This window comes from Capra hircus, chromosome 13 (assembly GCF_001704415.2).
Source record: "Capra hircus breed San Clemente chromosome 13, ASM170441v1, whole genome shotgun sequence".
In the NCBI taxonomy this organism is placed as follows: Eukaryota; Metazoa; Chordata; class Mammalia; order Artiodactyla; family Bovidae; genus Capra; species Capra hircus.
This window is the reverse complement of record NC_030820.1, coordinates 17,147,112-17,171,186: the sequence shown is the minus strand read 5'-3', so window position 1 is coordinate 17,171,186 and position 24,075 is coordinate 17,147,112. Positions and strand designations below refer to the sequence as shown.

Genomic DNA, 24,075 nt, shown 5'->3' with positions numbered 1-24,075 from the left:
AGCCACCAGGGAAGTCGTAGCAACCCAATTTCCACTGACGGTCGGGATCAATCACCAGTTGGGATCAATCAACCATAACCAATACAATAATCTCCTGCTTTGCCCATTAGTTTACTGGCACAAGGAAGGCAAAGAGGCCAGGTGTTCAATTTCCAGTTTAATAGAACCAATGCTGCACTTCCCAGTAAAAGCATTCCTCTTTGAGCTCAGAACTCTACACTGGCACGCCCAAGAGTTGAAGATAAAGAAAAATTTTTGCCAGCAGATCATTAGAGGTAAGTGAGAAAAGGTCACTTTATTTCCACCTCTTGAGCCCTAGACCTATGAATGCTGGCTACAGGAGAAAGCTCACCACACACCTGTGACTGATTCAGAGACGAGACCCCATCTCAGAGAACATTACATCAGCACTGCAAAGAACTGCCACCAGCAGGTACAGAGTCTTCAAAAGGACAACCCACTGTTCTATCCATTCAGCTGCTTTGAGGTAATGGTGAACATGAGCCCAATGCCACATTTCACTTGCTGTAAAATCAACTGCCTGGTCAGAAGCAATGTGATACAAAATACCAAGACATAATTAAGGCATTCTGAAAGTCAATAAGGAGTTTTGGCAGAAACAGTGCAGGAAGGGAGAGCAAATACATGCCCAGAGCAAGCAGCTTTTTCAAGAACAAAGTGTTGTCCTCTTGGTTATGGAAGTAGTCCAACGCAAACCACCTGCCACCAGGTATCTGGCTGGTCCCTCCAGAGGAATGGTGTCATCTTAGGGGGTCACAGTGGGGGCACTCTACCATTAACAAGGTGGTCATTCAGCAGTAGTGGGCTCCAGGCCAGTTGTGATGCGTCTGAGCACACACACCATCTCCATGCCTGCCACTGTGATGTCTTTTTCATCAGCCCTTTGGGCAAGGACTGAAGTAGATGGGGAAAGGCTGAAATTCAGACATGATATCCTGTCCACCTGATCGTTAAGATCCTTCTCTGCTGAGGCTGCTCTTTGATGGGCATTCACAATGAACCCAAATATTACTTTGTGTCCATTTGGAAGTATGTCTGTATATCTACTCCCCATACTTCCAATTATGTTCCTTCCAAGCCCATAATCAATTAGCCAAACGATTAGCTACTGCCATGAACTGAGTGGGTCCCCGTCTCTAACCATCTCTCTTTCCAGAGAGAACAAGGTGCGCTGCTCAAAGATGTACCAGTGAGCTGCAACAAGGATTTACCATATAGCACAGGGAACTATATTCACTATCTTGTAATAACTAATAACCTATAATGGAAACTAATCTGAAAGAAAAAAATATACATATACATATATAATCATTTTGCCATATACCTGAAACTAACACAACATTGTGAATCAACTATACATCAATTAAAACAAAAAGATCTGCCCATAGAGGGAATTTCCCTTCATCACTGCGCTCCGGGTCACGGCTGACTGCGGTTATAGGGCTACAGATGTCCATGCTGGCACCAGCATATCATGTAGAACCATTTGTAAACTAGACCTAAGTTTTTTCCTCAGTTAACTGGGACTCCCCATGAGGCTGTAAGTGTGGCCTCAGAGTGAAGCAGCAAAGAAACCGGAGCGTAAGTATACACCTTGTGGAGTACACATCACAAGAAAAGGTATATAAAATACTCAGTAATAAAATCAAGTTATAAAATTATTATGTACCTGCTTTTTTAAAAGAAATGGCATATGTAAAGCAATTATTCTTCAATAAAAAATAAATAAATATAAAAAGAAAAAAAGAAATGGCATGGGGGAGACCACTGCCTCCCAGCCTATGATTCTAGGAGTGAACAAAGAACAGTTTAAAAACGTCAGTGAATCCACTGAAGTGTTTCCTCCAAGATTTGAACACCACGTGAATTTTAATTAACCGGAAGGGAAAAAGGAATAGAGTGAGAAAGTTTTCTCCAGATAGTTGAGGAGAAATAGTTCCTCCAGATAGTTCATCTTTTACCAATGAAACAACTAAAGCTCCACATAAGGGATCTATAAATGGAGAAAAAAACAAACAAACATTTAACACTTTTCCAAGTTATTCTTCATACAGGAACACATTCATATCTTTAATTCATACTCAAATAAAAGTGACTTTGTGAAGTAATTACTTAAGGAATACAATGCATCGTTTCACAAACTACAAGGTAAAGTGGTAGTTAATACCGTCACAGTCAGCACCACCCTTAATTAACTGAGTGGAGAAAACAAAGCACTCCTGCTTTAAAACATACAAACAAACAAAAATCAAGGTTCTATAAATACCGACAAAAGTTAACTTGTGCTACCACTGACTGGCTATTTCCCCACACCAGCTCACAAAACAGCCTCACAGAATCAGTATTGGCCGTCTCCATCCTAGACTGATTCACTAGAATCATCCTAGACCTGATTCACTGACCACATTTTCCAAACCAAAAAATCACAACAAGCATGACACAGTCTGACAAACTATATTTTCCCCTAATTTGTTTAGCTATTATATAAAAGTGTAAGAATTACAGTGGTATTAAGAATCAGTTAACAAGTCTTACTGAAAGCAGCTAAATTTTCTTAATTATAGCTATTCCCCCAAAATAGTCACTTTTACAAGTATTCCAAAAAAAAGCCTGAGACATGGACAGAGGGATATTCTGTTCCCATCCATCAGTTATAAAACAGAAAGAGATAAAAGAAGGACACCTTATTAACAAAATACCACATACTGAATATAAACCAAATAAGTTAACCATTTAGAAATCTAAATACCAATTAAGGATATACAATAATATTAAAAAGAAAGCCATCTAACAAGATATGTACAAGATCTATATGAGGAAAATGACAAAACTCTGATGAAAGAAATAAAAAACTAAACAGAATCCATGGTCTTGCTTAAGACCTGATACTATCAAGACATCACTTCTCCCCACCTTGATCTACAGATTCAACAGATCAAAATCCGAGGAAGTTACTTTGTGAATATCGACAAAATGATTATGAAGTATATATGCAAAGATGATGCCAGACAAGCTGACTATGATGTCCTTCATCACATCTACCTTCGACAATTTTGCATCCATCCTTGGACAAAAGGGACTGTGGGATCCAGAGAACAAATTGTAAAGCCCAGGTGTAGTACAAGATCAACGAGAGCTGTTTTAACACAGACTTGTACCCATGGTCTCAGCTGGATTTAAAACCGGCTCTATACCAGAGGCCACAGCTACAGCCCCAGTTAGCTTTGGTTCTGACACCAGCACCAGATGTCAGGGGCACAGGAGGACTCTTACCCACTTGTAATCAGGTAATACAAATACAGACATCAGTCTCAGGCGTCAACCATGCACTGACCTGTGAACCAGCTCCAGTTCCTTGCAGCTGCAGTTCAGCAGCCCCTAGAGAACACTAATTTAGACAATCACTCAGAGATGAGAGAACCTCTGTGAAAGTCCAGGAGTCCCGTGGAGAAGTTCCAGCCCACCACTAGAGCAAAAGAAATGTGAAATAAGATGCACTGGAAAGGGTAAGAAGAACAGTCTGATTTCACCCACTTCACACATCCCTCCAAGGCAGCACAGCTCAGTGCCAAGAGAGCCCTTCTCAACCAATGACTTCTCCACCGGGTCAAATGAGAGCAGGTGAGGGAGCCCATGGCTTCCCAGCTGTGGGACACACTGCCAAAGCCCATTTCTTTCTCGCCCCATCCAGAATTCTGAAGTGTGAACAGCACCTCTAGGAGGTGGTGAGTGGCTGGTACACAACAAAAGGGATGTGGATCCTACTGAGCATGTCAGAGACTCCACTAAGAAACCCGACCACAAGCTTCTGAGAATGCTTTGCCCACAGTGCCCCACGTGCCCAATCTTCCATATCCCCACCTCATAACTGGCTCAAGAAAGTGCTCCTGATAGTGGCAGAGTGAGCTTTCGCAAAAGATCAGTGAGCACGCACAGAGAGGCAGACTGAACCTGCGGCCTCGGAAAGACCATAAACTTGAGCCATAAGCACCACCGTCAGAAAAGCAAAAAAGGATGCCTGTTACTTTGCAGGATCAAAAGAATGCAAGCAAGCTTAAAAACTGTCACAAGGAGGAGCAAGATATTTACAGCAGGCATATCCTTAGAAGATCTATCAAAGCCTTGGAATTCCTAGCAGACGTGACAAGGTATTTCTCTCCTGCAGTCAATTAGTAAAGACTGAAAGAGCCTGACAGCTCTACTTCAAGTGTGAAGACAGCAACACAAGAATTCAAAGAATATGAAAATTCACGAAAAAAGGACACTATCTAAGGCTCACAATATTCCAGTAACCAATCCCAAGAAAAAAGAGTTCTGTGATTTACCCAATAAAGAATTCAAAACAGTGTTTCAAGGAAACACATGAGCTACAAGAAATCAGAAAGATCATTTAATGAAATCAGTAAACACATGAACAAAATTTAACAAAGAGATAAAAATCCTAATAAAGAAACAAGTTCTGTAGCCAAAAGATGCAATCAATGAAATAAAAAATGCAACAGGCCATCAACAGCAGCATGGATCAAGTAGGAGAAAGAATCTGTGAAACAGGAGACAGAAACTTCAAACACCGGAGAAAAAAAAGAATGAAAAAGAGTCAAAAATGGCTACATGATTTGGGGGATATGATTAAAAGAAACAATCTGTGAATTATTAGTCCCACAGGAAGAAGAGATGGAGAAGAGGGCATAAAGTATTTTTAAAGAAATAATGGCAAAGGACTCCCCAAATCTGGAGAGAGATTTGGACACTCAAGTTAATGGACCAAAGACCTTACAGACACGTCATCAAAGAAGAGACACAGATAGCAAATACACATAGGGAAAGAGGCTCCACATCTTTAGGGGAATCCATATCAAAATGAGTTATCACTACACATCTATCAGAATGGCCAAAATCCAGAATATCAGCAGCACCAAATGCTAGTGAGGATACAGGGCAACTAAACTTTCACTCACTGATGACGTGAATGCAAAAGTGTACAGTCACTAGAGGTGAAAACACAGGTATGTACAAAAACCAGTACACGAATGTATATAGCAGCTTTTATTTATAACTGCCAAAACCTAGAAGCAACCCAGGTGTCCTTCATTGGGTGAACAGATAAACTGTGGTATATTCACAAAATGGAATACTATTCAAAGACAAAAAAAAAAAAAAGAGCTGTCAAACCATGAAAGGACACAGAGAAACCGTAGATGAGTATTACTAAGTGAAAGAAGCCAACCCGAAAAGGCTACAAATTGTAGGATTCCACCTATATAACAGTCGTTACAAAGTAAGCCTTAAGAGATGGTAAAAACATCATTTATTGCCAAGAGTCAGGAAAGGGGGAGAGATGAGTCAGTGAAGAACAAAAGATTTTCAAGGCAGTGAAACTACCCCGTACTATAGTATAACAGTGCACACATGTCATTCTACGTTTGTCAAAACCCGAAGAATGAAAAAAAAGAAAAAACAAAGAATGTACAACACAGAGAGTGAACCCTAAACTATGTAAACAAACTCTAGACTCTGGGTGGTAACGATGTGTCCAGGTGGGTTTATCAACTGTAATAAATATACCATCCTGATAATTTGATATTGATGTTGATAACATGGGAGGCTGTACATATGTAGGGGCAGACAGTACATGGAAATCTCTGTGCCCTCCATTCAATTTTGCTGTGAAGCTAAACTTGCTCTTAAAAAGTCTATTGGGGGAAAAAAGTGAAAGAGAAAAAAATAAATCCGTTCACCTCAGTATGTTAGCTCAAGCACAGTTCTGATGCATCAACAGTGTAACTAGTTCAGGCTGTGGAACAGAGCTCAACAAACTATGACCCTCGGGCCAAATACTTACCTTCGGCAAACAAAGTTTTATGAGAACACCTTCACACCTATTAATTTACATGCATCTATGGTTTTCTTACTACAGTGACAGAGCTGAGTTGTGACAGATCCCTTGGCCTGCAATGCCTAAAATACTGATATTACCTGGCCCTTTGGGAAAACACTGACCATTCTTGCTCTGGAACAGTGATTTCCAACCCGAAGTGGATACTGACATCCCTAGGGAGCTTTTAAAAAAATTCCAGAGCCCTAGACCCAACCTAATCCCTACCTCCCCTCTAAAAAGATAACAATTTAATTGGCCTAGGGGTAGGACCATTAGCTATTACTACACCAACAGAAAAATCTGTACAATAAAACAGAAAATAAACAAGATAAAAATCAGGATACCCAATAATACAGAAGATAAAGACAGGACCCTAATACACAGATCACAGAGACCACAGAGGACTACATGATAAACTGGAGCCGTAAGTCTGGCTCTGATCTCCACGAGTCTGCAAAGAAACAAGATCACTACATGATTTACAGTATTTGTGAGGTCAAAACATTTTGGTGAAACTAAATTTTTTCCCTAAGACTTCAGCCTGACTGTAAAAGGAAAGCTTTATTATAATTTTTCTCTGTGATGTAAACATATCATTTATTCCTCTCACCTTACACACCTTACCTCTTAGCCCAAAAAACAAACAAAAATCCTGAGAGTGGCAGGATTTCATACAGACAGTACCATGCTCCCTGCCTGCCTTTCTTCTCTTTTTGGCGGGGAGTTGGAGTGTGGTGGGGTGGAGAGTGAGGCAGGAGGAGTAGGGAGAGTAAGGATGAGTGTGAAAAAAATGCACCACTAAACTGGAGATAAGGTGGCTCTATATTCCACATTATTAAATACAAATAATAAGCCCACTAATGCAAGGAATCCCCAAGTTATGACACATGGTTGATACAAAAGTGACTTATTCAGACCTATAATTCATTTCTGCTGCATTTACCCACTTTTGAATGACATCTGTTGATTATACCGAATGTGTCCACACAAAAGAACAAAGTATATACCAGGACAAAGCAAAAGCACAATTTCACCTTAACAATGTTACCTTACATTTAAAATGTGGTTTCTCTGTTTTCCAAGGTGGGAAACACTACACTGGTTTTCTACAGTTTAAGGACAGTAGTTGAGGGATATTTTTGACCAAGCCTTCATCTCCCCCACCACCCTTCCTGGCAACTGACACTATCAAAATCAAACAGCTTTCAGCTCTTTCAAATGTGCCCTGGTGCGCATTCTGTACTTACTACCTAGGTCCCTCGCTTGTCAACCTCCCCTTCCGTGTTACTCATGACTCAGACAAACTCACGCTATGAGGCACTCAAACTTCCCTGAAACCCCCAAACACTGCTCTGTTCCTTAAAATTCTCTCTCCAAGATCCTTTCTAAAAGGGACAGTTCTCAATCCACGTGTAAGTCACACATATTTTGAAGATATACACACACACACAAGATTCTAAGTGTCTAAAAATGCAGCAATCTATAACATAGGAGATTATGACAGAAGATCAGTTAACATCAGAAGGAGAAACTTGCCCCTCACCCCCTGACCCAACAGTACACAGCCAGGGAGAACTCAGGGTCCCTCCCATTCCTCTCTCCTGCTCCCCTGCTGCCCACGCTGCCAGCTATCAAGCCATATTCCTATTCTCCAACCCACTGCTCTGCCAATCAATTCAACTGTGGAGGAGTAAAAGCTGGAGTGTGGTGGAACCAACTGTGTACTAACAGCTGAAAAAGAGAAGGTCTATAGATTCACTTCTGTGACTGCAAATTACTTTCTGTGGGCATACTAGCTTTATGCTGGAGAAGAACGGTTCCAGGTAAAATAAGTCACCTCTGAGCTCTCCCTTTCCTATCAATCGTATCCCCTTTACCAGGCTTCCTGATTCTTCTGGCACCTACTCCGTCCTTTTCTCTCTTAACTACAGCTATCTCAATTCAAGAAATACCCTTTATGTGTGGACAGATGCAACCGTCCTCTACCTGGTCACTCTGCATCCTCATCCTCTGAGCAAAAAGTGGAAGGATACAAAACAAACTGACAGCGGTGGGGAGGAGGGGGTGAGCAGGCATGTGGGAAGAAGGAAGGAAGGGGAACTTTCGGTTCTGCTTCGACTACAACTGAATTATCAGAATCTTTTACAGCAATCTTTTCTTACCTAGATGCTTCTTAAAAAAAAAAAATGCTGCCTGACATTTGTTCTTTGCATAAGCAAAATTCTACTGAATGCCAAAACTAAAATCAAAAACCTTTAAAAAGCAACAATTTTCTTCCATACAGAATGTTTCCTCTTCCCTAAATTTAAGGCTTTATAAGCTATGGTTCAATGATTTTTCACATAACTATACTACATATAATACTGACATCACAACACCTAGCGAAGAGTCTTTTACAGAGTATGCAATTAATAACTATTTGTTGAGCATGAAACAACTATTTGTTGAGTTATTTTTAATACAGCTCTACAGCCTCAAACACTCTTCCTTCTAGCAAAGAAAAATAAGTAGTCACAGCCTATCATAACGATTCCAGGCACTAGAAAGTTCAGATAATTCACCACCACTCACTACCATCATGCAAGACCAGCCTCCCCCCATCTCCTCTCGAGCTCCTTCCAATCCATACGTATTCCAGCCTCCTTCCAATCTGTTCTCCACTCTAAACAAGAGTCATCTTTAAAAAGTAAAAATGATAATGTCATCCCATTGCTTAAAATTCTCAATGTCTTCTTATCAGCTTCAGAAAAAAAAGACCAACACCCTTAAAACAGCCTATAAAACTTAAATGATCTGGTCCTCACCTAACTCCTCTCAGATCACTGTCCTCTCTCTGCTCACTACACTCTAGAGCACAAGGGTTTATAGTAATAACTCATTCAAAATCATCCTGCTTTCCCTCACCTTTGGGCCTGCACATATAATGCTCCTGGATCCCTCTGGCAGGGACAGCGCTGTTCCTTCCCTCACAGCTTCTTGGTTAACTATCAATATGGTCACCCTTCAGATCTCCATCCCAGCGTTACTTCCTTGGTTTGCCAGGCTAGGTGGAGCCACCTGACAGGACACTCTCAAGGCAACATGTGTTACCCCAGATAAAATTTATTACAGTATGTGATTTGATTAGTGAGGGAGGCAGAGATTATATCTGATTCACAAAATACACTCAGGGCATAACAGGCAGTCAAAAACTGCTGAATAAGTGAATAGGGGACAAACTGATATATTCTGTAATACAATGAAGTACATTACATATAATTATGCATCTTTCATTTTACTGGGCATTCCTATGGTTCCAAACTTAGAAACTTGTAAAAATCTGCCTGTTTGCTTTAGGATTTTTATAGCATTCTGATTATTCTGAAAGAATGGGAGTATCACCAGTCTGTCTCCCTAAGCAAGCTCTGAATATGATTAATTATTAATTGTAATGAAACATGGAGCTGAAAACAAAAAGATTTCTCAACCTTTATGAAAGAGAAATGGATTAATCCAAAGTGTTTTTTATTAAAAGTATAAAAAAAACCTAAGAGGAAAAAACCAGAGAAAGAGCTGAAACAAAACAAAAAGCCAGTCGTTGTTGTTTTACTTTTTCTCCCACTTCAGTTGGGTTTCTTTTTTTAAGACATAAATAAACCAGTACAGAAAAGGGACATATGCACCATAGGTGATATCAACAACAGCTTACTTCAAACCTAATTTGGAAGGAACATACTCAAATTAGAAAAAAATTAAATGATTACTATAAACAATTTAAGACCAGTGTTTCATATTACTTCATAAAAATCATATAATATAAACAACCTCCTATTAATCAAATAAATTTATTCGAACAAATTACCAAACTTTTAGCTTGGGTAAGATTTGGAGAAAACAGATATATGAAACTAAAACTATTTGGAAATTAGGGCTGAAAGGTAAAATATACAGAGGAAAACTAACACCCAGAATATAAGAAACTATCAAAAATGATTAACATAGAATATGGCTGTATTAACAGAATTCCTGCAGAAGGAACTTTAAAGTTTTTATGAGGTATTGCACAAGCTTTAAGTCAAGAGATGTCCACTACAGACAGGGCTATACAGTGATATTTAAAATTCAGACTCCCAGCATTACCTTAAATGGAAGATGTTAAGCCTACTAAACCAACTATTCATATCAGTTTCTCCAAGTGTGATCTGCAGGCTACTGAGGATCCCTCACACCCTTTCAGGAGATTCACAAGGTCAAAACTATTGTTTTCATAGTAATACTAACGCTATTTGCCTTTTCTTCTGACAAGATGTCTTTCAATATTCTGCGTGACAAAAGGAAAAATGCTTTAAAATAATTCTGCTGTATTCTAAGTATAATAGGAAAAAGCACTTGCGCAAGCTAAATAAGTCATTTTTCCATGGAACTTCAAAAAACAACTTCAAAAACTACGTGTTACCTCAAAAAACAACTGACAAACTATGGTTAATCAGACTGGACATTTGGAAGACATCCTCCTTAAAGTGAATGAAGTAAGCCTATCATTTCAAGGAAAATTTTTGTTTGTTTTGTTCAGCAATGTTTGTTGCCAACAGGAAAATTCGAGCTTTCAAGTAAACATCAGAATTTTGGAAACCTTTAATCCACCAATGTGAGCTTGGAAGCTTTTCAATACTTAAGACTCATGAAGATCTGCAGTGATATTAATGAATGTGATTTTTTTTTTAATATCCTGTAATGGAATGGGTCAACATTCAGAAGGATCCACGTAACTAAGTGAACAAATATTTTCCATCCAAATGACCCATGCAATAATTTTTAATGTACTGGAGTATAAAATGTTGACACTGTTTCAGAGCCCACACTGCAACAAACCGTTAAGAACTACTATCTGAGTTTCGATACAATATCAAACAAAATTATCCATAGTTATACATGGACTACTAAAATACCTCTCTCTTTCAAACTACATAACTGTATGAAGCCAGATTTTTCCCATATACTTCAACCAAAATAAAGTATCACAATAGGCTGAATGTGGAAGTAGATACGAGAATTTAGTTGTCTTCCAGCCACACACTAAAGAGATTTGAAGTCATAAAACTATGCCACTCTTTTCAAACTTTTGTTTTGGAAACCTATGGATATTTTTCAAAAAATTACTATTTATATTATTTATGTTAAAACCCATTATGTTATTTTAAACAAATTAATAAATGTTTTAAATTTCTCCATTTTAATTTTTGCTACAGTACATACTGATAAATATAACCCATCTAAAAAACGTTCTCTAGAGTCCTTGGCTTTTTTTAGGAATATAAAGGAGTCCTGAGACCTTTACATTTCGGTACGGTTGATCTATACTGTGAAGAGATAAAGACAAAGATGTTCTAATTTAACACAATCTCATTTATATTTTCTCTCTTCAGTAAGACTGAACTTATTTATTCAATGTCTTGCTATCTTAGTTATGACAAAGTAAACATTTCAACATACAAAACAGAAGGAATAAGTGGAAGTAAATTGGAGGGTTTTTTAGAGGAAACTGAAGAAATAACTCAGAAACAAACGAATGAAAAGCACTGGAATTACAAGACTAAAAAGTCAGAAGCAAACTAATAAAAACCATCAGAACTGCAATTGGACATAATCTAGTTTAAACGTGTCCTTTTACAGAAGATAAGAGTTAGCAGGAGAAGGAAATGGCAATCCAGTCCAGTATTCTTGCCTGGGAAATCCCATGGACAGAGGAGCCTAGTGGGTTGCAAAGAGTCAGACACAACTTAGTGACTAAATACCAACAACAAAAGAGTTAAAGGCTGGTTAAAATACAACTAATTTGTGATAGAGTGAGGATGAAAACTAACCTTCCAGACTCCTTGAACAGTCCATGTAAACTTTCCAGAGCTTATATACCAGGCAATGGGCAGGCACTGGAGATATGGGAATGAACAAGACAAACCTGGTAAACCTGCTTTCTTGGAGATCAGCATTGTGTCAAACAGATGTAATGAGTACACAGAGGAAACACATTGGATTCTATGGGAGCACGGAACGGAGTATAAACTGAGCTCGTAGGGAAGAGGTCTCTACGAAAGGAACCTCATTACTGTCATCTACCAACATCCTCATCACTCCCTCTTTTGCTAAGGACTCACCAATTCATCACCATTCCTGTCATTATTCTTAGTGATGTCAACATTCACTCAGATAATCCACCCCAAACCCTGGCCTCTCAGTCTCCAGACTTCCTGAACTGAAACATTTTTTTCTTCATCACTGTCAAAACACCTCATGGTCATCACCAGTATTTACACCATTTTCAAAAATCTAGATTTTTTAAAAATCCTGTAGTCTGAACATCCAATTTCTTCTATCTCTACAGTTCACTTGCTCTAGCACCTCAATTTCAACAATCCTTAGATTTCACAGGACTTCCCATTCACTAATTGTCCCAGTTTTTCACTATCTACTTCGCAACTAAGACGTGCTCCAAGTAGAAAATACACATCAAATTCCAAAGACTTGGTACTTTAAAAAGAATGCAAATATCTCATTAACAAACTGTGTTGATTACTTATTGAAAGAATTGTATTTTGGATGCACTGAATAAATACAATGTTATTAAAATTAATTTGAACCTATTTCTTTATACTTTAATACGGCTATCATAAAAATTTTAAATTAGGTATGTGGCTCACAGTATAGTTCTCTGAGGCAGTGGTAATCTATTCTGTGATGACTCCTAAATGTGGATCTCTAACTCTGACTCCTCCTCAAACTCCAGAAGGACTATCTACCTAGCCTGTCTACTTCACTGTCAAATCCGATGCGGACTGAACACACATCCACAAAGAGCACCCCTGACAGCCCCCGCCCATGTGCAGCCACCCACTGACACAGGCAGGAAAGCAATTCCAGCTAGGAGCCACCCTGCAAGCCCTCCTTCCCTCATACTGCACAGTCAATCCATCAGGAAGCCCTGCTCAGCGCTGCCTTAAAAATGGCCAACCTCTCCCCCGAATTCCTCACCCCATAGCAAAGTACAAGCAATTCTCATTCTTTGCCCGGACTAGGGTAATAATACCCCTCCTCCTGGAAATTTTGCTCTTGCTTTCCCTTCAGTATGTTTTCCACTCAGTAGCCTGAATGATTCTTTCAAAAAGTAAATTAAGTACTGCAATGATAATCCCATCACACCTGGAATAAAATCCAACCACTTTTCAAGGCCTACATGTGATCTGACCCCTGACAATCTCTCTGACCTCTCTCCCACCAGTCTCCTTCTCACCACCCTGTACACATAACCCTTAGAAAGATTTTTCCCATCTCAGAGCGTCTGAACTTGCCTTTTTCCTAGATCCTCACGGGGAAGATGCCCTATCCTCCAGGTCTCATTTCAAAGGTCACCTCCAGAGAGTATCACTTCCTCCTGCCCAATGCTAGGTTTCTGCATCCTGTCACCCTATTTAACTTTCCAAACAGCACTTCTCTCTATGTGAAAGTCTTTGTTTTATGTTTTTTGGGAGGCAGGGGGAAGGGGCGGAATGCTCTGTCCCCTCCCCTCTATAATGAAAACTTTCTAAGGGTAGGAACTTGGCCTCACTTACTATTTCATCTGTGGTACCTGGAAGGTACTCAAAAGATTTTGATCAAATGAAGAATGATAAATGAATGCAGTAATTTTTCACCTGAACTACAAGACCTGACACATAAGTGACATTTAGACCAAGAAGAACAAGTTTTCTAGTTAGAGAACACCATTTGCAAAGGTAGAGAAGAATGAAATTTCAAACAACTGAAAGGGCGTTATGACTGGTAAGACAGAGCAATAGGATGAATGTAGCAAGACTAGAAAGACAGGAGCTATACCATAAATGGCCTGATAGGCCTCACTGAGAGACTGCATATTTATGAAGAATCACTGACTAACTTTTAAGCAGGGGAGTGACATGATCAGATTTCCATTTTGAAAGTGCCAGTCAAGCCACAGTGTGAATAATGGGGATGTGATCAGAGGGGATATGTGGTAATGTAGAGACAGAGCTAGAGCAGTTGTCTAAGCTTTGCACTAGGGTAGTACAATAGAGACAGAAAAGACTAATTTAAAGAGATATTTAAGAGGAAGAATCAACAGGACGTGGTACAGATCAATCAGTGGCGGCAGTTGGGTAAGGAGGTGCCAGGGAAGCATAATGGAGGAGCCAAGAGACGAATAAACAGAATGTGGTATAATATACATACACTAGAGCATTACTCAGCCATGAAAAGGAACACAGTACGAACACATGCTACCAAGTGAATGAACCAAGCTTGAAAATATTACACCTAATACAAGTCAAAGAGACACAAAAGGCCACATATTGTATAATTCCGTTCATATGGAATATATAGAATAAGTAAATTAATAGACACAAGGCAAATTGGTGGATCCCAAGTGCTGGGGGCAGGGTGGTTGAGATGGGGACAAAACTGCTTAACAGTCTCAGGCTTTTCTGAGGAGCAGTGAAAATGTTTTAGAATACATCAAGGCAGTGGTTGCATAACATTGAGTGTACTAAATACTACTGACCTGTATACTTTAAAATTGCTGGTTTTATACTATATGATTTTATAGCTCAATTTCTAAAACTGCATTATGAAGCAAATAATATAGCTATATTCTAATCAATCTACGGCAGGAGTTACTAACAAAACTGGTTGTAAATTTTAAATATATTAAAAATTTTAAAGCTCTCTACTCCTTACTGTCATAAATAAATTATAGTAACATTCATTATCTTTCCCCCCACATATAGCAGTCGTGCAGTGGATTTAATAAGACTTTTATCTTGTAGAGATACATACTAAAATATTTATGGATGAGATGATATGTCAAGGATGGACTTTACCAGAACAGTAAAGAGACAGGAGAGGATGATAGATGGCCATGAGCTGGCAATCATTAAAGCCAGATGATGAACATGTGGGGGTACCATTATAATATTATTTTTTAGTACATTTGAAATTCTCCATGAGTTTCAATTACTATGCTAAAAATTAGTAAAATAAGACTTCGGGGCTTCCCCGGTAGCTCAGTGATAATGATTCCACCTGCCAACGCAGGAGATGTGAGTTTGAACCCCGATTCAGGAAGATCCCACACGCCATGGAGCAACTAAGCCTACGCACCAAACACACATAACGCTCCTTAGGATGCTTTGGTTTTCGGTTTTTTCCACAAATACTAGTTCACTACCAACTATATCTCAGAAAATTTCATTTTGTAAATGAAGAAAACTGGTAAATTAGTTAAGTGTACCTATTTGGGTACTTTAAAAAACTTTTCAAGTCTCCTTTCTATAGAATTAAAGTATGTGTCAGCTATTTGCTTTAAAAACAACATGCAGTAATCACCATTTTCCAAATGCCTTATCTTAATTTTGTACTTTAAAAAGAGTCCCTTATTTTTAGCATGATGTCTTATTAAATAAGTAGTAAGGTCTAAAAAGTTTTTAGTTCCAGGGCTTGACTATTCTTCAAAAACCAAGCCATAACTTCAGTAAAAGTTATAATCAACACTAAAAGGCATTAGAAAAAATACACAGCTCCCCCCATATTCAAACTTTTTAAATGCTCCAAAATTAGCTTTTAACTATGACTTCTACCTTATTTTTTGTACTACCACTATTTTCATGGAATTAAGGCTATGTCTCTACTAATATTTGACTCAACCTCTTGTCCCAATATTAGCATCTTCCTCTCTGGCTAATACATTCTTGTCTCCTAACTCACAAATGTCTAATTCCTAGAATATAATTTAACCTAAGATAAACAGAGTTATCTATCCTAAGCAGCCCTAGAGGGACTTCCCCAGCCAACCAGTGCTTAAGACTATGCTTCCACTGCAGATCCCTCTTCAGGGAGCTAAGATCCTATATGTCAATAAATAAATACATAGCACTGATCAGAACTCAAATGCCCCAAACATCTCTTTCCTACTTTAAGGAGTATTAGCATTTACCACCTATCAGAACCAACTGGGGAAAGCAGACACACAGAACAGGAATTAGAAAAGTGTTCTTATCTGAAGGGATTATTTCAACAATTTTCTTAAAAAACAAAAAAACCAAAAAAAAACCACTTCTCTCCAAAAGACAAAAACAAGCTAAAACTGAGAATCTAATCACAGACTAGATCACAGTATCGCATGTAAAGTTCTTCGTGGTACTATAGTTACAAAATGAAAAAAAGATGTTTGTTTTAATACAAACATTCAAATGATATACAGCCCTAAAGAATATTTAGTACTCTTGAGAGCATCAGTAAGAACTGGTATAAAACTCCACTCTTATGAACGGACTTTCATTAAGACCTACGTGCAAGGTCAGATTCTGCCTGTTTAATGGCAGCACTGTGTTAGTTGCTCGGTCATGTCCAACTCCTTGCGACTTCATGGACTTCTCCGTCCACCGGATTCTCAAAGCAAGAATACTGGAGTGGGTTGCCATTAATGTTCAATTAATGTTTTGACACGATATGGGTCAATCTAACGATTAACTGAGGAACCTCCATAAAATTATCTAAAATTCCATTCTCTTTATTGAGATATAACACTACTAGTTTCAGGTGTACAATAATTCACTATTATTTGTATATACTGCAAAATGATCACCACAGTAAGTCCAGTTAACCATCACCACACAAATTTACAATTTTTCTTTCTTATACGAAGAACTTTAAAGATTTACACCCCTAGCAATTACACAATATTAACTAGAATCACCATGTTGTGCATTACTAAACCTTGTTTAACTCATGTATTATAGATTTCCAAACTACATCTCCAATTTCTCTAATTTTTCAAATAACTGTTTTACTCAAACTTTCACGTGCAATTAAGATTTCTACCATTTCTAACCTGTCCTCATCTCTGCAATCATTCTGACTCTCTTTACCTGAACACAATTTGTGTGGAAATCAGAACTACTCCAAATATTTCAAGAAGTTTTTTGTTTTGTTAACGTCTACTAATTTTCCTAAAAATTTCCTTATCACAATTGCAAAGCTGATTCAGTAGAGGAAAAGGCAAAAACACACAAGTGAGGAAAAGGGACCAGTGAGCTCAGTGAAAAACTAGCCTACAACTCCTGTAATTCAATACTTCAAGTGCCAGAGCTACTATATTTTGTGATTCAGGCAAGTTCCCAAGTTACAAACATACCTGTTCTTATAGTACAACTTGGAACTCAGAGGAAACAAATAGTAAAATCGTTGTGAGGATCCCAGACACAACTCACAAGAATCTGTTTATTTCATGACATTTCTGGACTCATTCACATCTGTAGACAGTGTGATGTGGATAGAGTATGGCTTTTAGAGCCTGTTAGAGTTACAGAGAAATCCTGACTGCCAATCCCTAACTGTATGATAAAATAAAAATTGACTTATGTTTTCTGAGTCCTAATTTCTTCATCTGTAAGAGAATACTGTCTATCACGGAGTTTTTCAAGGATTAAAGATAATACAAATCTACCAGCAAACACTGTGACAGAGTAGGCACTCAATAAGCAGAAGCAGGTGTCTTACTCTTCCCTTTTCTATTACCCTCTTCATACATTCTTTTTATCCACTTAGGATGCAGAATCAGAAAATCTGGGTTTGATTCCAGGCGCTATCTCATACATGATATGGAACTTTAGGCTAGGTATTCAATGTCTCAGAACCTCTCAGATTGCTCATTTGTTTAAAAAAGAAAGGGAAGGAGAAAGAAAAAGATCACAGAATTACTGTAATACCTAAGTGACATCACTTTATAAACTGGAACAAACTATAGAGTACCAAAAGAGTCAATTTTTACCTACTCCAAAGTGCTCCCACTCAAAAAATTACCTGCCTTCCAAGATTATGAGTCTAATGAGCAAATGAATACAAACATCACAGGTACAGGAAATCAAGCTAAACTAAGCAGCTCACTGATGGTATCCCCTCATCCTCCCAGACTTCAGGGTGTACTTGCTGACCCAAAAGCCCCTATGGGGGGGATTCCAGAGGAAAAAATTAAAAAGTTAAGAGGTAAGGAAGACTTTTCTATCCTTACTCAACCTGTGCTGAGAAATCTTCGTGAGCAGTTTCTGCTCCCTTTCACTTGTATCTCCTTCCTACTCCCCCAGAGTCCCTATGATAAAGGCAGTATGGACCCTGAAGTGGAGTGCAGAGAACTGGCCAGAACAAATGAATTCGAGTTGAACAGTGACTGTCCTTGACATAACCACCAGAAAATTCAAACTAAGGTAGAAAAAGGCAAAGATTTTTCTTTATGTCTAAACAAAATACACTTTCTATTTTGAGTACTACTGTCCCCTAAGAAATTCAAAAGCCCTGTCCTTTTTAAAAGACAGTGGACTCTTCTGAGGAGTTTTGCTACTAATAATAAAATTTAATAAAGTCAACAGGATCAAAAGAGCTAACAAAGTGCTCAAGGACTCAACTGCACTACAGCCAAAAGAGCTTGCCTGCTAAACACCTTACCAGAACTGTACTTCCAAAGCGTAGGAAAGAAACAAAATCAAAACTAAATTCTCAGGATAAAAATCACTCAGGCAATAATTTAACTCACCTTGGGTATAAAAAAATTCTCAAAACACAAATGACCATATACTTTCTCCAAGTGAAACTGTGTTTACACAGGGTGTTGGCCATCACCCAATCAGTCACAGAAGGGATACAGAGGGATCTCAAAAGACATCCAAACGGGTATTTCCAGTACTATTTGTCCCCTCTCCGCAGCACCACGGCAGACCACAAAATCAGCTACCACCACATCAACTTCCACAAAGTGCATGTCATCTCTGGAGCCTGTCTGAGCCTCCTGGGAAAGCAGCTAGTGACCATCTTCATGAGACCAAAGCTACAAAGATAAACACTGCTGCGTGTGAATTTCATTCTTTCCCTCTCCCCCCAAGTACTTATGAGTATCTCACTTGTGTTGAGGATCACCAAAACACAACAACTTGGGGCCAGTGACAGTGCATCTTAGCACCACAGTACTAACATGCTTAAAAGACTACAAGAGAAACAGAATGATTTATTTACAGATCTAATAAAATTTTACAGCGCTTCAAAATCACATGATGGTAGCAAGAAGGGAAAAGAAAAGGGGTCAAGGAAGAAAAAAAAACAAAAAAACAGCACACAACTACCTGAAAAAGAAACAGTCAACAGACAAGTTAAAACACGTTTGCAGTGGCCAACACGTAGCAGTTACCACACCATATATTTGTCAGATTTCCCAACATGCAAAACAGAAAGAAACCAGCCCTTTATGAAGCGCCTGTCTGCTGACTTCTACAAAGAAATGACTTCTCTAGAACTTGGGTAATGTAACTTCCTGTGCTCTTCCTTTGGCTTTCAAAATCTTTAACACCTGCAGCAAACTGAGATTCACCTCAATTTTCAACTTCTTCATGTGAAGTTGAATAAAACGTGTTTATTTTCAATATCGATTAAACGTAAGATAGCGTTTCTATTTGAAAACTATATTCACATTCCTATTAGATTTAAGAATATTTTCTTAAAAGCCAATTATAAAGTTTGCAAAAACAAGTAATACAGTAGTTGTGGCAAGCACTCAACAAGTTTATCAGTGGAAGTTTTAAAATAAAAGCCTGAAAAAATGTATGAGATGAATTCCTAGTAGTGCTACTGAAAATACAATGTTACTAATATGGGAATTGAGAAATATTCAAAATATTCTGAAAACAGTATCTCCTTCTAAAAATAAAGAGGAAAAGTATTTGCCAACACAGAGACGATTGGTTCTTAAAAATGATAATCTACATGGGATGCATTTCTATAAATACTTTTGTTCTCAACTGCAATAACCCCAGCCTTTCAAAGCACGTTTTGGTCATGCCTTTCCACTAACAAGCGAGTTTCTCGTGCCATTATATTGATACAAAGGACTCTGCTACTTTTATTTGCTTCTACTGCGAACTGTTCAGTTTACGCAGTTAAAGATCTACAAATTAAAACTATCACACAACATAATTCACTTTCAAACATTAAAAGCAAACAACCAACCCCTGTCATAGAAAAGTGACAAGAATTTTCTAATAAATTTACAGTAACATATTTGTCGTTACAGTTCTAGTTCGGAGATTCATTCTATACATGTACTTAGGATGGAAAGAGACAAACCTCAGGAAAAAAAAGCAACCGGCGATTATACCGTTCTATTTTTACTTAAGAAGCCACCAGTTCAAGAACTTTTAGGGAAGAGAGAATATCCAAGCCATTTTTCCAAGTAGTTAAGGATAATTTGTGTTTTACACTAACGACCGCCCTAACAATCTCTAGAATATATTGTGGTGGGGGCGGAAGTGAAATTGATGAGAGGGGAAAAAAAACCGACTTGAAAACCACCAGGCAGGCAGATTTACAAACCTTCAATTAAAGGGAATTCGGAGGTTAACTTCTCTACGCCCTCCCTCGCTCCCCACCCGCTTCCTCCTCTCCTCGGGGAGGTCTATGTGATGTGACTCATGACCAATTTTTTAAAAAAATAAATAAAAGACACACCCTCTGGGCTGAAACTGACATAATCGCCCCCACCCCACCCTCCCCCGATGCACCCCCGTTTCCCCTCCGGCTCCTGCCTCTCCTCGTCCCGGCCCTCGGCTCTCCGCTCAGTCGGCCGCTCCGAGACCCTCGGCTGGCGGCGGGGGACTCCGGGACGGAAGCCCAGCGGGTGGAAGGCGGCTGGAGAGCAGCGCGGTCCTGGGGGCCGAGCCCGCGCAGGAGGAGGAGGGCAGCGGGGCGCCGGGCTGCGGCGGCCGCGGCTCCGGGAATCCCTCGCCCATTTTCTCTCTCGGCTTCTTGGGGTTTCAACCACCACAGCCACTTCCTGTATCACAGCCCGACTTTCCCGAACACGGCCGCTCGCTATCTACCCCGGCTGAGCTTGGGGTTGGGTTTAGGCTTTGGGGTTGCCGCTGGGGTTAGGCAGTTCCCCACCCCGCCCAGTGGGCTGGTCACTCGGCCGGCCGGTGGCGGGTCCTCGGCCCGGCCGGCAGCGCCCGCCCGTCCGCCCGCCCGCGCGGCTCACCTGTATGTAGTTGTTTTCACAGTAGTCCGCTACCCGGGTCAGGTTCTGGTAACTCTCAATCAGCGCTCTCTTGCCGGACGGGATTTCCTCCTCTAGTAACATCTGCAGCTCTGCCATTTTCCACCCCTCCGCATCGCTTCCTCTCGCGTTAAAGAGACAGAGGCAACAGCAAGGTCCGCGGAGGCTCCCAGCACCTCACAGCCCGGATACAAACCGCCTGCCCGCCCTCCCGCCTGGTATTGTGGGACAGCACCTCCTCCTCTTCCTCCTCACTTTCTCCACCCGCCTCCACCCACTTCGCGCAGGCGCCATAAGCTCTTTCTCTCGCGAGCTTTCCTGCCTTTCCCTCCCTCTTCCCCGGACCATGGGATTTCCACCCCCAACACACACACTTTGGCATGGCCTTCTGGGAATTGTAGTCTCTCACTGGCTTGCTGCCCATCGAAGGCGCATGCGTCCAGGGAGCCTCCGAAAAAGACTCGGGAGGAGAGTAATAAAAGAACGTGGAAAGAGGGTGGAGGTGTAAATCCCAAGTTTCTTGACAGCTCCGGGAGATGGCGCCACAGGGTGATTCTAGAGAATGAACGAGTTCATTCTAGTTCATTCTCTAGAACAGGGTTCCCGGAGAAGGCTGTGAAGCTTGGCAGAATTTGGTTCACTAGGAATCAGATATCATTCTGACAAGGATTAAAAGGGACTAAATATGGAGAACTCCGAATCTTTACTTCCTCCATCTTTTTAGAGATAACGAGACTCAGGCTTTACTGTCTAAACTTCTGCTGCCCTCAATTCACTTAAAATTTAGTCAATACTTGATATTGCCAGCTCTGTACCAAGCAATGAAGTAAACATTGCAGGTACAAGTTGAGTAAGGATAATCTGTACCTTTGCATGCGTGCTTAGTCGCTCCCGAGGTTCCTCAGTCCATGGGATTGTCCGGACAAGAATACTTGAGTGGATTGCCATGCCCTCCTCCAGGGATCTTCCCTATCCAGGGATCCAACCTCCATCTCTTACGGCTCCTGCATTGGCAGGCGGGTTCTTTATCGCTAGTGCCACCTGGGAAGCCTACTCTGTACCTTTAAAGGCCCACAATTTAAAAGCAAACAGATACATATAATCTAAAAATATTCACTATGTTGTACACGTGAAACTGAAAAGGAGTCCCCTTAACACCAAGATCTCTTATTGAGTTAATAATTAATTTCTCTCTCCAAAACTTTATTCATTTCTTCCTTCCCTTTGACTTCAATCCTGTGCTAACAACACTAATCAACCAGTGTCAGATAACTAAACTTACTGCTGTCGATAACATTCTGTTTTTTAGTTAATTAATTTTTTATTGAAGGTTAATTGCTTTACAAAATTTTGTTGTTTTCTGTCAAACCTCAACATGAATCAGCCATAGGTATACATATCTCCCGTCCCTTTTGCACCTCCCTCCCATCTCCCTCCCCATCCCACACCTCTAGATTGATACAGAGCCCCTGTTTGAATTTTCTGAGCTATACGGCAAATTCCCATTGGCTATCTATGTAACTCCAATACTTTGGCCACCTGATGTGGAGAGCTGACATTTGAAAAGACCCTGATGCTGGGAAAGATTAAGGGAAGGAGGAGAAGGAGATGACAGAGGATGAGATGGTTAGATGGCATCACTGACACAATCGACATGGGTTTGGGTGGACTCCAGCAGTCGGTGATGGACAGGGAGGCCTGGTGTGCTGCGGTTCATGGGGTCGCAAAGAGTGGGACACGACTGAGCAACTGAACTGAACTGAATGTAAGTTTCCATGTTATTCTTTCCATACATCTCACCCTCTCCTCCCTCTCCCCATGTCCACAAGTCTATTTTCTATGTCTGTTTCTCTGTTGTTGTCCTGTAAGTAAATTCTTCGATACCATTTTTCTAGATTCAGTAAATATGCGTTAGAATACGGTATTTATCTTTCTCCTTCTGACTCACTTCACTCTGTATAATAGGTTCTAGGTTCATCCACCTGATTAGAACTGACTCAGAGGTGTTCCTTTTTATGGTCGAGTAATATTCCATTGTGTGTATATATACCACAACTTCTTTACCCATTCATCTGTAGATGGACATCTAGGTTGCTTCCATGCTCTAGCTATTGTAAATAGTGCTGCAATGAACAATGAGATACATGCGTCTCTTTCAATTTTGGTTTCCTCAGGGTATATGCCTAGGAGTGGGATTGCTGGGTCATATGATAGTTTTTTGCCAAAGAATGCTCAAACTACTGCACAATTGCACTCATCTCACATGCTAGTAAAGTAATGCTCAAAATTCTCCAAGCCAGGCTTCAGCAATACGTGAACCGTGAACTTCCTGATGTTCAAGCTAGTTTTAGAAAAGGCAGAGGAACCAGAGATCAAATTGCCAACATCCGCTGGATCATGGAAAAAGCAAGAGAGTTCCAAAGAAAAAACATCTATTTCTGCTTTCTTGACTATGCCAAAGCCTTTGACTGTGTGGATCACAATCAACTGTGGAAAATTCTTCAAGAGATGGGAATACCAGACCACCTGACCTGCCTCTTGAGAAACCTATATGCAGGTCAGGAAGCAACAGTCAGAACTGGACATGGAACAACAGACTGGTTCCAAATAGAAAAAGGAGTATGTCAAGGCTGTATATTGTCACCCTGCTTATTTAACTTATAGGCAGAGTATATCATGAGAAACGCTGGGCTGGAAGAAGCACAAGCTGGAATCAAAATTGCCTGGAGAAATATCAATAACCTCAGATATGCAGATGACACCACCCTTATGGCAGAAAGTGAAGAAGAACTAAAAAGCCTCTTGATGAAAGTGAAAGAGGAGAGTGAAAAAGTTGGCTTAAAGCTCAACATTCAGAAAACGAAGATCATGGCATCTATTTCTCACTTCATGGGAAATAGCTGGGGAAACAGTGGAAAGGGTGTCAGACTTTATTTTTGGGGGCTCCAAAATCCCTGCAGATGGTGATTGCAGCCATGAAATTAAAAGACACTTACTCCTTGGAAGAAAAATTTTGACCAACCTAGATAGCATATTCAAAAGCAGAGACATTACTTTGCCAACAAAGGTCCGTCTAGTCAAGGCTATGGTTTTTCCA

The 24,075-nt window shown here is 39.9% G+C and overlaps 1 protein-coding gene across 11 annotated transcripts in view; it reads right to left on the bottom strand.

Moving 5' to 3' along the window:
• Nucleotides 1-21,291, bottom strand: part of ABI1 (abl interactor 1) — an 85,239-nt gene extending 63,948 nt beyond the window's left edge. For 9 of the 11 annotated variants that reach the window (XM_018057029.1, XM_018057033.1, XM_018057030.1 and 6 more), the window contains exon 1: nucleotides 20,961-21,291. In XM_018057029.1, the coding sequence (XP_017912518.1) occupies nucleotides 20,961-21,077 (117 nt within the window). In that variant the 5' untranslated portion in view covers nucleotides 21,078-21,291. The remainder of the gene's footprint in view (nucleotides 1-20,960) is intronic. The other 2 variants (XM_018057040.1, XM_018057032.1) reach the window with 2 other exon arrangements.